Source organism: Tachysurus fulvidraco, chromosome 7, assembly GCF_022655615.1.
Source record: "Tachysurus fulvidraco isolate hzauxx_2018 chromosome 7, HZAU_PFXX_2.0, whole genome shotgun sequence".
NCBI lineage: Eukaryota > Metazoa > Chordata > Actinopteri > Siluriformes > Bagridae > Tachysurus > Tachysurus fulvidraco.
In genome coordinates, this window is record NC_062524.1 from 25,532,449 (window position 1) to 25,550,530 (window position 18,082).

At 39.1% G+C, this 18,082-nt stretch overlaps 1 protein-coding gene across 1 annotated transcript; it reads right to left on the minus strand.

Moving 5' to 3' along the window:
* Nucleotides 1-3,410: 3,410 nt before the first annotated feature.
* LOC113650041 lies at nucleotides 3,411-6,926 on the minus strand. The gene is made up of 7 exons (XM_027158073.2): nucleotides 6,612-6,926; nucleotides 6,318-6,382; nucleotides 6,031-6,206; nucleotides 5,809-5,921; nucleotides 4,917-4,981; nucleotides 4,619-4,803; nucleotides 3,411-4,268 (listed from the first exon to the last, which is right to left on the minus strand). Exons 1-7 carry the CDS (start codon nucleotides 6,702-6,704, stop codon nucleotides 4,177-4,179), a joined length of 789 nt encoding a protein of 262 aa, XP_027013874.1. The 5' UTR covers nucleotides 6,705-6,926; the 3' UTR covers nucleotides 3,411-4,176.
* Between the last annotated feature and the right edge of the window lie 11,156 nt (nucleotides 6,927-18,082).

Genomic DNA, 18,082 nt, shown 5'->3' on the forward strand with positions numbered 1-18,082 from the left:
ACTGAGAATCTTCACAGACAAACCTTTCTAAAACTTTGGCTGTTCACAAGAAACATCACTAATACTAGAATTAAAAAGCTTCTATATCTTTCATGATACTTAAAGTGAAAGCATGATAATTAGGGTTTCTGAGTGGTGCAATCATCTAAGGTTTTATAAGGTCTTCTATATTCTATATTGACATCTGAGTGAATATAACAATTTTTGCCTGGATAAAAATGACAACCTCGTGTTTTTACCAGTTGTTCAGCACAGGCTGTTGTATGGAACCATTTTTAGAGAATTCTACATTGCCAAACATCATCATCTCACTTGACCATCACACTCATATCTCAGGCTTTCCTAAGTTTTGTCTTTGCACTGTAGGTTGTAGCAACAATTTCCTTTCAGTGAAACCATAGGGTCCAAACATGTTTATGTCATGTATAAAAATGCTACGGTGCACAAAGATCTCCTTAGCTGACATTAGTACCTGACCTCACTGGCTGAAAGAACACAAATCCCCACAGTCACACACCAAAATCTATTGGAAAGCCTTTCCAGAAAAGTGAAAAGTGTACTTATTATAACAACAATGGTTGAGTGGATCACTACAGTGGATGGAGCGTTTAACAATAATTAATTGCAGCCACATGAATCACATGAAAAGCACACTAATTAGAGTTTTGTACCACTCACTTTGTCCTTTTTGCAACATCAAACTGAAACTACTGTACATCTTTCATGAAACAATGTATTGCACAACACCTTCAAACTGGTTTTGAAAAAACTTTGCATACCTTTGTTTGTTTAACAGAAAGGCTTTTATTACACAAAGGGTAGGGCAGTTTTGATTCTTGTAAAGACTAAATTTAACACATCCAACGTCAAAGGGCATGTGATCAACATGTTTTCTATTTATGTTTGCCGACAAAATATGTTGACATGCAGGTACCTCACAAGGACTGTAACTCGTATTCAGATTGTCAAACCAGTAAAAACAAGATAAAAAATAAGTAATAATGTGTATTTGGAAACTACCAGCAACAGCTAAAATATAATTTAGTCTATTTAGTCTATATCTAAAATATTAATATCTAAATTAAATAGAATTATCTATATTAAAATATCTATACATTAATCTCAAACATTTAGTAATTCACATTACCAAACAACATAAAATCTTACATAGATAGGAGTCATTTATAAAATGACTAAAAAACAAAAAATAAGCTTAAAATTCCACAGTCACAACACACAGCAATAAAAAAAACACACAAGCATTAGAGCAGGACAAGAGAGAAATAGAAGAACACAGCCTGTTCTGATGAAGCACTTGTACTTTAACATCATGTAAACAACTGGGTGTGTGTGTGTATAAATGCATCTCTTACCTTGCAAAGAAATGTCACCAGGATGCAAGATGACAAGCCAGCATCCAGGAAGTGAGATTCGCTGAGCAATGTTCTGCTCGGAAACGTTGAGTCCCGATATTCATGTGAATGTTACCCTTTGCCACCGACTGTCACATTTTTGCAGACCAAGTACATCCCTTCATAAGGTTATTCCTAATGGCAGTGGTCTCATTTAGCAGGAAGTTGTGCCCTGATACATTGCACATGACATGATGTAGAGTTCACCAGATCTTAATCCATATACATATCTCCCAATCCATTCATCCATCCATCCATATTCCGTACTGCTTATCCAACACAGGGTCAAGTGGAACATGGAGTCTATCCCATGGGACTCGGGGAACTAGGTGAGGACACCATGAATGGAACGGCATCTCCTTGCAGGTCACAATCACACACACTAACAAAACCATTTACATACTTTGGACGATTAAAAGATGCCATTCAGCCTATAATGCATGTCTTTGGACTGGGGGAGGAAAACAGAGAATCCAGAGGAAATCCCCAAAGCACAGGGAGAACATGCAAACTCACGCTCAGGGTGGAGATGGGAATCAAACCCCTAACTGTGGAGTTGTAAGGCAAGTGTTTCCAGGAAGTATTGAGTGCCATTCTCTGTGTTGAACGTAAGTGCTACTACATTACCATAGTTCATTAATGTGGTTTTATAATAGAGCTCAATTTTATGATATAAATCAGGTTGTTTAACAGCTTACATAAAAAGACTTTCAATATTTACAGGTTTTAAAAGTAATAATTACAATATCAGCTATAACGCAATTATAAAACAAAATTTAAATCTGTACATATTTCACATAAAATTAAAAATACTATATATATATATATATATATATATATATATATATATATATATATATATATATATATATATATATATTAGGACTATATACTGTACACAGAGAGCCCTCGAATTTCCGTAGATCTAGTGGTCTATTTTTATGGAGATTACGCCATCTTGTGTTTATACAAGGAGACATTGTAAAATGGAAATCTTAATAACTTTTCTTCCAGATGCGACACCGGACGTTTGGGCTGTCACATCTGGAAGAATGTATGGCTCAGGCATTAATTAGATTGCGAAAGCTGACATGAATTTATTTATTTTATACTGGTTTATTAGTGAGAGGGAGAAAACATTGTCTGTGTGCATAAATAGAGTTCAAAACTAATAATCATTTAACAACTGCGACAATTATAAATAAATATCTATAAATATATAGATTTTTTTAAATGTAACAATAATTTACAACAACAGTAGGCCTATACTTAAAAAAGAAGAAATTTTAAGTTTAAAAATTCAGGAAGTGAATTTAGATGTATAGTCATTTCTATGCCACTAGATGGCATCTTAAGGTTTTTATGGACAAGACACAAATGATGTTTTTATGTTTTAGTAACGTTTTAAGTATTTAAGCTAGATTTACATTTATACAACGGAACTCTTTTAGTTGTATATACCACATTGTCTTCATTCTGTCTATGGGTCATGTTTCTGAGGTTTGCAAAAATTCTAAAATTTCTAAAATTCTTATTAATATTGTATTATTTTGCTATAATATTCTAATTCTTATTATTTATTTTTTTAAATATAATTTCAAAGTAAATAGAATTCACAAAAGGACCCTAACCTTCATGTAACTGATAAAAATCAGTTTAAGAGATACAGTGGCATGAATATATTTTGGGCTGAGGAAAAGCAGCTAATTAAATGTTTTGAGTTAAAACCTTGTCTGCTATTTTGTGTAATTGTATAATGTCATTTCGAAATAGCATTATGTTTAACTGCAACTCACTATTCTTGCCGGAAATGCTTTGTCCCTCGTGCTCTCTAGAGTAGGTTATCTCTGAGATACAAGTCTCTGAAAAAGACAGACTAATTCTATGCCTGAGAATTATATAATGAAATTGTAATACTGTTTAATCCTTTCCTGAAGCCTAATAACATTAATGAAATGTTTAACAATAAATCTTAACAATAAAAAATGTGGTGCAGCTTCCCATAAGTTTATTGAACACTGAGTTGTACATTTATAAATATGAAGTTTTACAATTAATGCATATTATAGCATACACATAGTTTAATATTTTAAATATCTCAATAAATACATTGTTCTTGGAGCTAGATACTGAATTTAGTAAATAAATACATAGTGCTGAGTGCATTAGAGAATAAATCATGAACAAAAAAGTGCATAAGTTCAGATAATTCAGACATAAATAATAACAGTTTAAGTCTATTAGCTGCTGCTTTACAGAACATGTGAAAATACAATTTTTTATTTGCTGGGAAGCATGCCAGATTAAACACTGATAGACCGGTATTCAAATGAGCTATTGTAGGCATCCTGTGTTTAACAGGAAACAGTATTATGTGATTAATTTAAATTTAAAATACTAGCTTGCAAAAACCTGTAACACGTATTTCAGATACAGTATATTTAATGGCATGAAGGACAAAAAAAAATAATGATAAATTAAGTCTAAAATACTACACAAATCGTAATAGTGTTGTTGCCATTTTAGCTTTTCATGTTTTTGCATGACAAAGAAATTCCTTCATGTTTGCCGGCAGGATAGAATAGAATTATTTAGAAAATGCCCATCACCAACTATAGAAATTCTTAATATAAGTACTAACCAAACCCTATAATATAAGCATGGTGACTAATTGTGTCATATATATTGCATAGAACATAAAACCTGGTGACGGTTCTCATTGAGAGGAGAGGAGGTTCTCATGAGAAGAGGATGTGGTTTAGCATCAGCTGAACCTTGTGAACAGAAGCGACACAGCCACCATGAAACACGCCATGAGCACACTGATCTTGCTGCTGACATCGCTCGATGAAAATACTGTCGGAATAAAATATAAACTTGTTAAAATGTTGATTTATGGGTTTTTAATTACAAATTTGGACAGTATACTATGATTCAGTGATTTATCATTGGAGCTTTAAAACAATTAAAATAATTTGCCCAAAATGTGTTACAAATCATTATATGTTGGCCTCTTGATTCTGATTGATTCAGAAGGTGTTGATTAAAATAACAGCTCAATATAATATGCTTGTTTTAATAATTGTAATGCTAATATTTTTTAATGGAGATGCTTTGCATCATGCCACCCTGCCATTGGTTATTAGATTATTAGATTATTGCAGAATGGTTTTATTGCTTACAAAGGACAGGTATGTAGTACTCACCCGTGCCATTCACTATGATATCCGTGAGGTAGATCTTGAATGGAAGGCTGTCATTTTTGGCTGCTCGAATTATAGTTTGCGCAATTTGGGTAATGTTAGGATTTCCACCTGATCTGGCAAAAGCCAAGTCCATAAAGTTTAGAATTGAATCGTTAGCTGCTCTTAAAGAACGATCAGTTCCGTTGCTGGATTGGAAAAGATAAAGTGTTTTATTAAAATGCATGGTGCAAAATGACTTTTGGTTATAAATGTTAACATGACTGGGAGTTGATGCACAAAATGCACATAGTTTAAATACCTGTAGTTTGACATGGTTAAGATGCTGAATGTAGTACGGAAGTCAGCAATGAAATATGGGGTAAGCTGCAAACAGATCAGGAACATGTGGTTAAAGGTACAATAGAAACTGAAAAATAACATAAAACATTCAGCAGTATCTTTTTCAGATTTATCTACTCATCAACAGAAACCTAATCTTTACAACATTTTAAAAAATATTACATAATACACCTTTATAAAAGGAAAAGCTAGTATATACACTAGTGCTATAAAATACCTATATATATTTTTTTTTTTACATAGAACAATACTAAACATGAAAAGAAATATAGTAAGGTAAAATGGCATCAATAGCTTTCACAAAATTCAAGCTAATGTGAAAAGAGAAATAATATATATAATCAGAAATCAAAATGTACATATAAATGGTACAGGGATGGTACAAATGGACCAGGTAAAACGATTGTGGTGTAGATTATTTCTATGTAATTATAGTGAAGTGTCTTTCATTTGAACAGGTAAGTGTAATTATAATAATTATCATATAGTTATCCTGAACCTAAAAACTTTCATGCCTTCAGGCCTCAGTCATAGTTCATAAAATTATGAAGCTGTCATGAGTGCTACCATTAACAAACATAATCGTGGCTGCTCACAAATAAACATGACAGGTTTACACAAACAAAGTAATAATGCAAAACTTATTTTGTATTATTTTTTTATTCTTCACCTTTGCAGATTCTGCATTTATTTGTGGAATGTGTTATGCTCATTGTGTCTGTATTACTGTGAATATTAAAGGTCCATATTTGTATTTCTGCATTTTATGCTTGTATTTGTGAAAGGCACTGATTCTGCATTTGTCTACAAAGCTCATCTGTTAAACCAATGTGTGCTGATTTCATACTTACTCCGTTTTTAATCATGATTGTTCTGTTTGTGAATAAATCTGAACCTATTTTTGAGAAGTCATTTACAAAAGTGCCATTTGTACGGAATCGCACACCGACACTGTATGGCTGATCTAAAGACAGAAATATAGGATATAAATGAAAATATCTGGAGCAATAAAGGTATAAATACAGTGTTTTATATATTTATATATGTTTCATAATATACATTCATATACTCACTGAGGAGAGTGACTGCATTGGGATCAAATGTCACAGCAAATGTGTTGTTATTGTCTGCAATATTTTTCAGAACACTCACTACGTCTTCACCAGTTGGGATGGGTATTGTGCTGTTCTCATTGAATACCAGCTGGACCTCTGCTTCCGTATTATTAGCTGCACGTTTGGTCATAGGTCTGTTGGAAAAATTCTTTGTTAATATCAAATTCCTGCAATTTCTTAGCAGCAGCTTATGTAAAATAATATGTGAATTATGTAAATTATACATTTGAAGCAATAAGTCTCACCTGAAGGCAATGATAATGATCAACTTCAACCTAGATCCATATTTATTTTTATAGATTACTTCCAACTACAAATAAAACAAAGTAGGGATTATTATTATTATTACGACCATTAGAACTTTACTGATTTTCTATATAATAAAAGCAATAATGAGTAATAAATGTTTTTTTGTAAATTTGTCTTACAAATATTACATTTTAGATATTAGATTTTACCACAATTATTAAATGTATTAATGTCACATATATTGTGTTTGAACTGAATATTTAACATTCAGTGGATGGTCTCCCACTTACCACTTGTATCACAGTGACAGCCAGCTCTTTAAATTCTTTACTGTTTGTATCACTAAGTTCTGAAGCATAAGGATACTGGAGGCCAACATTCATCGCAACAGTTGGTGCAACTGTTGCTGTTACTGCTGTTGTTGTGGCTGTAGTGGTTGGTGGTTGTGGTGTTGTAGTGGTTGTAGTAAGAGTTGTGGTGATAGTAGCATTTGTTGGTTGTGCTGCTGTTGTGGTTGTTGTAGCATTTGTTGGTTGTGCTGCTGTTGTGGTTGTTGTAGCATTTGTTGGTTGTGCTGCTGTTGTGGTTGTTGTAGCATTTGTTGGTTGAGCTGCTGTTGTGGTTGTTGTAGCATTTGTTGGTTGTGCTGCTGTTGTGGTTGTTGTAGCATTTGTTGGTTGTGCTGCTGTTGTGGTTGTTGTAGCATTTGTTGGTTGTGCTGCTGTTGTGGTTGTTGTAGCATTTGTTGGTTGTGCTGCTGTTGTGGTTGTTGTAGCATTTGTTGGTTGTGCTGCTGTTGTGGTTGTTGTAGCATTTGTTGGTTGAGCTGCTGTTGTGGTTGTTGTAGCATTTGTTGGTTGTGCTGCTGTTGTGGTTGTTGTAGCATTTGTTGGTTGTGCTGCTGTTGTGGTTGTTGTAGCATTTGTTGGTTGTGCTGCTGTTGTGGTTGTTGTAGCATTTGTTGGTTGTGCTGCTGTTGTGGTTGTTGTAGCATTTGTTGGTTGTGCTGCTGTTGTGGTTGTTGTAGCATTTGTTGGTTGTGCTGCTGTTGTGGTTGATGTAGCATTTGTTGGTTGTGCTGCTGTTGTGGTTGTTGTAGCATTTGTTGGTTGTGCTGCTGTTGTGGTTGTTGTAGCATTTGTTGGTTGTGCTGCTGTTGTGGTTGTTGTAGCATTTGTTGGTTGAGCTGCTGTTGTGGTTGTTGTAACGTTTGTTGGTTGTGCTGCTGTTGTGGTTGATGTAGCATTTGTTGGTTGTGCTGCTGTTGTGGTTGTTGTAGCATTTGTTGGTTGTGATGCTGTTGTGGTTGTTGTAGCATTTGTTGGTTGTGCTGCTGTTGTGGTTGTTGTAGCGTTTGTTGGTTGTGCTGCTGTTGTGGTTGTTGTAGCATTTGTTGGTTGGGCTGCTGTTGTGGTTGTTGTAGCGTTTGTTGGTTGTGCTGCTGTTGTGGTTGTTGTAGCATTTGTTGGTTGTGCTGCTGTTGTGGTTGATGTAGCATTTGTTGGTTGTGCTGCTGTTGTGGTTGTTGTAGCATTTGTTGGTTGGGCTGCTGTTGTGGTTGTTGTAGCATTTGTTGGTTGTGATGCTGTTGTGGTTGTTGTAGCATTTGTTGGTTGGGCTGCTGTTGTGGTTGTTGTAGCATTTGTTGGTTGTGCTGCTGTTGTGGTTGTTGTAGCATTTGTTGGTTGTGCTGCTGTTGTGGTTGTTGTAGCATTTGTTGGTTGTGATGCTGTTGTGGTTGTTGTAGCATTTGTTGGTTGTGATGCTGTTGTGGTTGTTGTAGCATTTGTTGGTTGTGCTGCTGTTGTGGTTGTTGTAGCATTTGTTGCTGGTGCTGCTGTTGTGGTGCTAGTATTGTTTGTTGCTGGTGCTGCTGTTGTGGTGCTAGTATCGTTTGTTGTTGGTGCTGCTGTTGTGGTGCTAGTATCGTTTGTTGCTAGTGCTGCTGTTGTGGTGCTAGTAGCGTTTGTTGCTGGTGCTGCTGTTGTGGTGCTAGTAGCGTTTGTTGCTGGTGCTGCTGTTGTGGTGCTTGTAGCGTTTGTTGCTGGTGCTGCTGTTGTGGTGCTAGTATCATTTGTTGCTGGTGCTGCTGTTGTGGTGCTAGTAGCGTTTGTTGTTGGTGCTGCTGTTGTGGTGCTAGTAGCGTTTGCTGCTGTTGTGGTGCTAGTATCGTTTGTTGCTGGTGCTGCTGTTGTGGTGCTAGTAGCGTTTGTTGCTGGTGCTGCTGTTGTGGTGCTAGTAGCGTTTGTTGTTGGTGCTGCTGTTGTGGTGCTAGTAGCGTTTGCTGCTGTTGTGGTGCTAGTATCGTTTGTTGCTGGTACTGCTGTTGTGGTGCTAGTAGCGTTTGTTGTTGCTGCTGCTGTTGTGGTGCTAGTGTCGTTTGTTGCTGGTGCTGCTGTTGTGGTGCTAGTAGCGTTTGCTGCTGTTGTGGTGCTAGTGTCGTTTGTTGCTGGTGCTGCTACTGTGGTGGTTGTTGTAGCATTTGTTGCTAGTGCTGCTGTTGTGGTGCTAGTGTCGTTTGTTGCTGGTGCTGCTGCTGTGGTGGTTGTTGTAGCATTTGTTGCTGGTGCTGCTGTTGTGGTGCTAGTATCGTTTGTTACTGGTGCTGCTGTTGTGGAGCTAGTATCGTTTGTTGCTGGTGCTGCTGTTGTGGTGCTAGTATCGTTTGTTGCTGGTGCTGCTGTGGTGGTTGTTGTAGCATTTGTTGCTGGTGCTGCTGTTGTGGTGCTTGTGTCATTTGTTGCTGGTGCTGCTGTTGTGGTGCTAGTATCGTTTGTTGCTGGTGCTGCTGTGGTGGTTGTTGTAGCATTTGTTGCTGGTGCTGCTGTTGTGGTGCTAGTATCGTTTGTTGCTGGTGCTGCTGTTGTTGTGCTAGTGTCGTTTGTTGCTGGTGCTGCTGTGGTGGTTGTTGTAGCATTTGTTGCTGGTGCTGCTGTTGTGGTGCTAGTATCGTTTGTTGCTGGTGCTGCTGTGGTGGTTGTTGTAGCATTTGTTGCTGGTGCTGCTGTTGTGGTGCTAGTATCGTTTGTTGCTGGTGCTGCTGTGCTGGTTGTTGTAGCATTTGTTGCTGGTGCTGCTGTTGTGGTGCTAGTGTCGTTTGTTGCTGGTACTGCTGTTGTGGTGCTAGTGTCGTTTGTTGCTGGTGCTGCTGTGGTGGTTGTTGTAGCATTTGTTGCTGGTGCTGCTGTTGTGGTGCTAGTATCGTTTGTTGCTGGTGCTGCTGTTGTGGTGCTAGTGTCGTTTGTTGCTGGTGCTGCTGTTGTGGTGCTAGTAGCGTTTGCTGCTGTTGTGGTGCTAGTGTCGTTTGTTGCTGGTGCTGCTGCTGTGGTGGTTGTTGTAGCATTTGTTGCTAGTGCTGCTGTTGTGGTGCTAGTGTCGTTTGTTGCTGGTGCTGCTGCTGTGGTGGTTGTTGTAGCATTTGTTGCTGGTGCTGCTGTTGTGGTGCTAGTATCGTTTGTTACTGGTGCTGCTGTTGTGGAGCTAGTATCGTTTGTTGCTGGTGCTGCTGTTGTGGTGCTAGTATCGTTTGTTGCTGGTGCTGCTGTGGTGGTTGTTGTAGCATTTGTTGCTGGTGCTGCTGTTGTGGTGCTTGTGTCATTTGTTGCTGGTGCTGCTGTTGTGGTGCTAGTATCGTTTGTTGCTGGTGCTGCTGTGGTGGTGCTAGTATCGTTTGTTGCTGGTGCTGCTGTTGTGGTGCTAGTGTCGTTTGTTGCTGGTGCTGCTGTGGTGGTTGTTGTAGCATTTGTTGCTGGTGCTGCTGTTGTGGTGCTAGTATCGTTTGTTGCTGGTGCTGCTGTGGTGGTTGTTGTAGCATTTGTTGCTGGTGCTGCTGTTGTGGTGCTAGTATCGTTTGTTGCTGGTGCTGCTGTGGTGGTTGTTGTAGCATTTGTTGCTGGTGCTGCTGTTGTGGTGCTAGTGTCGTTTGTTGCTGGTACTGCTGTTGTGGTGCTAGTGTCGTTTGTTGCTGGTGCTGCTGTGGTGGTTGTTGTAGCATTTGTTGCTGGTGCTGCTGTTGTGGTGCTAGTATCGTTTGTTGCTGGTGCTGCTGTGGTGGTTGTTGTAGCATTTGTTGCTGGTGCTGCTGTTGTGGTGCTGGTATCGTTTGATGTTGGTGCTGTTGTTGTGGTGCTAGTGTCGTTTGTTGCTGGTGCTGCTGTTGTGGTGCTAGTGTCGTTTGTTGCTGGTGCTGCTGTTGTGGTGCTAGTGTTGTTTGTTGCTGGTGCTGCTGTTGTGGTGCTAGTATCATTTGTTGCTGGTGCTGCTGTGGTGGTTGTTGTAGCATTTGTTGCTGGTGCTGCTGTTGTGGTGCTAGTATCGTTTGTTGCTGGTGCTGCTGTTGTGGTGCTAGTATCGTTTGTTGCTGGTGCTGCTGTTGTGGTGCTAGTATCATTTGTTGCTGGTGCTGCTGTGGTGGTTGTTGTAGCATTTGTTGCTGGTGCTGCTGTTGTGGTGCTAGTATCGTTTGTTACTGGTGCTGCTGTTGTGGTGCTAGTATCGTTTGTTGCTGGTGCTGCTGTGGTGGTTGTTGTAGCATTTGTTGCTGGTGCTGCTGTTGTGGTGCTAGTGTCGTTTGTTGCTGGTGCTGCTGTTGTGGTGCTAGTGTCGTTTGTTGCTGGTGCTGCTGTTGTGGTGCTAGTGTTGTTTGTTCCTGGTGCTGCTGTTGTGGTGCTAGTATCGTTTGTTGCTGGTGCTGCTGTTGTGGTGCTAGTATCATTTGTTGCTGGTGCTGCTGTGGTGGTGCTAGTGTCGTTTGTTGCTGGTGCTGCTGTTGTGGTGCTAGTGTTGTTTGTTGCTGGTGCTGCTGTTGTGGTGTTAGTATCGTTTGTTGCTGGTGCTGCTGTTGTGGTGCTAGTATCATTTGTTGCTGGTGCAGCTGTGGTGGTTGTTGTAGCATTTGTTGCTGGTGCTGCTGTTGTGGTGCTAGTATCGTTTGTTGCTGGTGCTGCTGTTGTGGTGCTAGTATCGTTTGTTGCTGGTGCTGCTGTTGTGGTGCTAGTATCATTTGTTGCTGGTGCTGCTGTGGTGGTTGTTGTAGCATTTGTTGCTGGAGCTGCTGTTGTGGCGCTAGTATCGTTTGTTACTGGTGCTGCTGTTGTGGTGCTAGTATCGTTTGTTGCTGGTGCTGCTGTGGTGGTGCTAGTATCGTTTGTTGCTGGTGCTGCTGTGGTGGTTGTTGTAGCATTTGTTGCTGGTGCTGCTGTTGTGGTGCTAGTATCGTTTGTTACTGGTGCTGCTGTTGTGGTGCTAGTATCGTTTGTTACTGGTGCTGCTGTTGTGGTGCTAGTATCGTTTGTTGCTGGTGCTGCTGTGGTGGTTGTTGTAGCATTTGTTGCTGGTGCTGCTGTTGTGGTGCTAGTATCGTTTGTTGCTGGTGCTGCTGTTGTGGTGCTAGTATCGTTTGTTGCTGGTGCTGCTGTTGTGGTGCTGGTATCGTTTGTTGCTGGTTCTGCTGCTGTTGTGGTTGTTGTAGCATTTGTTGCTGGTGCTGCTGTTGTGGTGCTAGTATCGTTTGTTGCTGGTGCTGCTGTTGTGGTGCTAGTATTGTTTGTTGCTGGTGCTGCTGTGGTGGTTGTTGTAGCATTTGTTGCAGGTGCTGCTGTTGTGGTGCTAGTATCGTTTGTTGCTGGTGCTGCTGTTGTGGTGCTAGTATCGTTTGTTGCTGGTGCTGCTGTGGTGGTTGTTGTAGCATTTGTTGCAGGTGCTGCTGTTGTGGTGCTAGTATCGTTTGTTACTGGTGCTGCTGTTGTGGTGCTAGTATCATTTGTTGCTGGTGCTGCTGTTGTGGTGCTAGTATCGTTTGTTGCTGGTGCAGCTGTGGTGGTTGTTGTAGCATTTGTTGCTGGTGCTGCTGTTGTGGTGCTAGTATCGTTTGTTGCTGGTGCTGCTGTTGTGGTGCTAGTATCGTTTGTTGCTGGTGCTGCTGTTGTGGTTGTTGTAGCATTTGTTGCTGGTGCTGCTGTCGTGGTGCCAGTGTCGTTTGTTGCTGGTGCCGCTGTTGTGGTGCTAGTGTCGTTTGTTGCTGGTGCCGCTGTTGTGGTGCTAGTGTCGTTTGTTGCTGGTGCCGCTGTTGTGGTGCTAGTGTCGTTTGTTGCTGGTGCCGCTGTTGTGGTGCTAGTGTCGTTTGTTGCTGGTGCCGCTGTTGTGGTGCTAGTGTCATTTGTTGCCGGTGCTGCTGTTGTGGTGCTAGTAGTAAAATTGTTTACTGTAATTAAAATTAAAAGATACGATTAACATACTACAGAACTAAATATGTTTTGAGATATCTTATAATGACTTTACACTGAAAATGTTAATTTAAATGCTACTTCATGTAAAAAAAATTGTGTAAACAAATATGTAATTCTTACTTACCAAAAACATTTGTAATGTTAAAACCTGTATCTGCTGTTTCTATTGTGGCAGTGATATTATCATTAGTGGGAATACCCTCAAGAGACATAAACGCTAAACTCATATCTGTGATGGTTGATCCAGGCCTATCCAGACAAACAAATAAAAGCAAACAATTTATTAGTTACACATGGCTTATGGAAAAGTCATATAGAATTTTAAAGAAATCTATAGTCAGAAAAAAGATCATTACATACCTGCACCTAAGCACCTTTAGATCTCGGAAGTTAACATATTTTATCCTGAGGATTGTTCCAATCTATAAAGAAATGAGTGCCAAAGCATTTATTATTAGAAACTAATGATAGCAAACCCTTACAGGCCATTGATTCCTTAAAGAATCACAATCATCATCAATTCTCCAAATTACTGCCACAAGGATTTTAGAACTTATCCAAAAGGCACTTAACATATTTGTTTTTATGAAAAGATTACATAATAACCAAACCAATGACTGAACTTTTATACATCATTTACCTATACAGCACCCTTACAAAGTACTGGTTATATATAATATTACTCATTTAAAAATCATGAAAATCTCAATATGTTGTAGACATTCAGTTGTTGCATACCCAAAAATATGCTTGACAACTAAATATTGTTAAATTTAGTTTACAAAATAACCTATTATTGTTAATTATTTTAGAGAAAAGATGGAATAGATAATTATATTAATCATTTTTAACTTGAATGTTAAATTAATATATGTACAGATCAAATACAGTTACAATTTTATACATAAGACATACCTTTGAATTGACTTCGGCTTCTCTGGCAGCAAAGGCAGGTGAAGACTGGTTTGAAAGCTCAGTCAAAAATGTCTCATTTGTGGTAAAGCTAATGTACCGAATATCAGGTGCACTTGATGTAGATAGATCTGTAAAATCAGATAGGGAAAAAGTATTTAAAAGTAAATATATAAGGAAAAAGTATACATGAAAAATACATATTAGGTTTAGGATTGCTAGTATATAAGATTTGGTAAATAAAACAATGTAATGCTAGACCATATTCCAGTGTAGTACCTGTAGTTATTGTGGAAGAAGAAATTGGCACTGATTGGGATGTGACAACAGTTGAAGCTTCTGATGTGATTACTGTAGTTGGTATGGAAAGAGTGCTAGAGGCTGGTACTGATGTAAAAACAGTTAGGGCTTCTGTTGTAACAGTTGTGGAGGTTTCTGGTGTGATTACTGTAGTTGTTTCTGAAGGAGTGCTAGATGCTGCTTCTGTTGTAACAGTTGTGGAGGTTTCTGGTGTGATTACTGTAGTTGTTTCTGAAGGAGTGCTAGATGCTGCTTCTGTTGTAACAGTTGTGGAGGTTTCTGGTGTGATTACTGTAGTTGTTTCTGAAGGAGTGCTAGATGCTGCTTCTGTTGTAACAGTTGTGGAGGTTTCTGGTGTGATTACTGTAGTTGTTAATGAAGGAGTGCTAGACGCTGCTTCTGTTGTAACAGTTGTAGAGGTTTCTGGTGTGATTACTGTAGTTGTTAATGAAGGAGTGCTAGATGCTGCTTCTGTTGTAACAGTTGTGGAGGTTTCTGGTGTGATTACTGTAGTTGTTCCTGAAGGAGTGCTAGATGCTGCTTCTGTTGTAACAGTTGTGGAGGTTTCTGGTGTGATTACTGTAGTTGTTACTGAAGGAGTGCTAGATGCTGCTTCTGTTGTAACAGTTGTGGAGGTTTCTGGTGTGATTACTGTAGTTGTTACTGAAGGAGTGCTAGATGCTGCTTCTGTTGTAACAGTTGTGGAGGTTTCTGGTGTGATTACTGTGGTTGTTTCTGAAGGAGTGCTAGATGCTGCTTCTGTTGAAACAGTTGTAGAGGTTTCTGGTGTGATTACTGTAGTTGTTTCTGAAGGAGTGCTAGATGCTGCTTCTGTTGTAACAGTTGTGGAGGTTTCTGGTGTGATTACTGTAGTTGTTACTGAAGGAGTGCTAGATGCTGCTTCTGTTGTAACAGTTGTAGAGGTTTCTGGTGTGATTACTGTAGTTGTTACTGAAGGAGTGCTAGACGCTGCTTCTGTTGTAACAGTTGTAGAGGTTTCTGGTGTGATTACTGTAGTTGTTACTGAAGGAGTGCTAGACGCTGCTTCTGTTGTAACAGTTGTAGAGGTTTCTGGTGTGATTACTGTAGTTGTTACTGAAGGAGTGCTAGACGCTGCTTCTGTTGTAACAGTTGTAGAGGTTTCTGGTGTGATTACTGTAGTTGTTTCTGAAGGAGTGCTAGATGCTGCTTCTGTTGTAACAGTTGTAGAGGTTTCTGGTGTGATTACTGTAGTTGTTTCTGAAGGAGTGCTAGATGCTGCTTCTGTTGTAACAGTTGTAGAGGTTTCTGGTGTGATTACTGTAGTTGTTACTGAAGGAGTGCTAGACGCTGCTTCTGTTGTAACAGTTGTAGAGGTTTCTGGTGTGATTACTGTAGTTGTTACTGAAGGAGTGCTAGACGCTGCTTCTGTTGTAACAGTTGTAGAGGTTTCTGGTGTGATTATTGTAGTTGTTACTGAAGGAGTGCTAGATGCTGCTTCTGTTGTAACAGTTGTAGAGGTTTCTGGTGTGATTACTGTAGTTGTTACTGAAGGAGTGCTAGATGCTGCTTCTGTTGTAACAGTTGTGGAGGTTTCTGGTGTGATTACTGTGGTTGTTTCTGAAGGAGTGCTGGATGCTGCTTCTGTTGAAACAGTTGTAGAGGTTTCTGGTGTGATTACTGTAGTTGTTTCTGAAGGAGTGCTAGATGCCGCTTCTGTTGTAACAGTTGTGGAGGTTTCTGGTGTGATTTCTGTAGTTGTTACTGAAGGAGTGCTAGATGCTGCTTCTGTTGTAACAGTTGTAGAGGTTTCTGGTGTGATTACTGTAGTTGTTACTGAAGGAGTGCTAGATGCTGCTTCTGTTGTAACAGTTGTAGAGGTTTCTGGTGTGATTACTGTAGTTGTTTCTGAAGGAGTGCTAGACGCTGCTTCTGTTGTAACAGTCGTAGAGGTTTCTGGTGTGATTACTGTAGTTGTTTCTGAAGGAGTGCTAGATGCTGCTTCTGTTGTAACAGTTGTAGAGGTTTCTGGTGTGATTACTGTAGTTGTTACTGAAGGAGTGCTAGACGCTGCTTCTGTTGTAACAGTTGTAGAGGTTTCTGGTGTGATTACTGTAGTTGTTACTGAAGGAGTGCTAGACGCTGCTTCTGTTGTAACAGTTGTAGAGGTTTCTGGTGTGATTATTGTAGTTGTTACTGAAGGAGTGCTAGATGCTGCTTCTGTTGTAACAGTTGTGGAGGTTTCTGGTGTGATTACTGTAGTTGTTACTGAAGGAGTGCTAGATGCTGCTTCTGTTGTAACAGTTGTGGAGGTTTCTGGTGTGATTACTGTGGTTGTTTCTGAAGGAGTGCTGGATGCTGCTTCTGTTGAAACAGTTGTAGAGGTTTCTGGTGTGATTACTGTAGTTGTTTCTGAAGGAGTGCTAGATGCTGCTTCTGTTGTAACAGTTGTGGAGGTTTCTGGTGTGATTTCTGTAGTTGTTACTGAAGGAGTGCTAGATGCTGCTTCTGTTGTAACAGTTGTAGAGGTTTCTGGTGTGATTACTGTAGTTGTTACTGAAGGAGTGCTAGATGCTGCTTCTGTTGTAACAGTTGTGGAGGTTTCTGGTGTGATTACTGTGGTTGTTTCTGAAGGAGTGCTGGATGCTGCTTCTGTTGAAACAGTTGTAGAGGTTTCTGGTGTGATTACTGTAGTTGTTTCTGAAGGAGTGCTAGATGCTGCTTCTGTTGTAACAGTTGTGGAGGTTTCTGGTGTGATTTCTGTAGTTGTTACTGAAGGAGTGCTAGATGCTGCTTCTGTTGTAACAGTTGTAGACGTTTCTGGTGTAATTACTGTAGTTGTTACTGAAGGGGTGCTAGATGCTGCTTCTGTTGTAACAGTTGTGGAGGTTTCTGGTGTGATTACTGTAGTTGTTACTGAAGGAGTGCTAGATGCTGCTTCTGTTGTAACAGTTGTGGAGGTTTCTGGTGTGATTACTGTAGTTGTTACTGAAGGAGTGCTAGATGCTGCTTGTGTTGTAACAGTTGTGGAGGTTTCTGGTGTGATTACTGTGGTGGATTCTGTTTCAGATCTTACACTCGTTGAACTTTGTATTGTAATCTCTGTAGACAACAGCGTAGTAGCACTTGTTGAAGTTTCTGAGGCAGCAGCTGTAGTAGAGCCAGTGCTAGATGAAACTTCTGTTGTGATATCTGTTGTAGCTGCGGTTGTTGTAACCAGCGTTGAAGTCATTTCTGGTGATTCAGTTGAAGATACAATTGCTGTAATTAAGAAAAAAGAAACTGATTTTATTAAGAAAGCTATGTAGTTATGTAAATATTATTTTTTAAAATACATTTTTAGATAGAACTGCTTTATATAGACAGTAACCATTATAAATGTAAGTGGGTCACATATCCAGACAGACTATTATTTGAATGCTATGATCATAATGCATATAATAAAATCATTCTCTGTTTTCAATTCAATAGCTTAGATGACAGCTTTGACATTCAAATGTAAAATAATGTCTTCCCCCCACTGCTTACCGCTGATGTTTGTAATTGTGAAGCTTGTGATTGCAGTCGACATTGTTTCAATGACTGAAGATTCATTAGGAAGACTGCCATTGAATGTTAAATCAATATCTGAAACAGTTGAGCCCTGACTATGTAGACAAAAACACATATGAAAATGTTATTTATGGCCAAGTTATATAGAAAAAACTGCAAATGACATTTTTCAAAAATTCTACTAGAAGTGAACTTGATACACACCTGTAACCAATTACTGTCAGCATCTTGAAGTTATTGAATCTGTTCTTAAAAACTGGTTCAAACTGAAGAATAAATGCCATAATTAATATCACAGTAAAAATAAATTAAGGTCTTTGTCAGAGCTTTTAACAGCTGTAAAAACACCGCTATGGGTCTAAAGATATAAACATATGCACAAAGAACTTGGGATTTGTTTATATAAAATATTCCCTTCTTGTTTGACAAGATAAATGGCATGAATGTGATTAGGATCATCAAAGTGGACATTTAAATAATGAGATGGCAATATAGTGCAGCACTGAAATTAGAGATTATGTATTGTACAGACCTCGGATTTTATACGAGTTGAGCGGTTATTGTAGGCAGCTGAAGATGGGGTTAATAAGTTAACATCAAATGTTTCTGTTGTGATAAATCTAATTTTCATTGAACTGAAGCTTGTAGTGGCATCTGTGAAAAAAGGTTAGATAGAAAACAACAGATAGATGTTTTCATTACAAAAGTTCAATGTTTAATATTTCATAGTCACACAAGCAGTCTAAGGTACATATGATAGGTGAACTAAAATACTTGAAGATTATTGACAA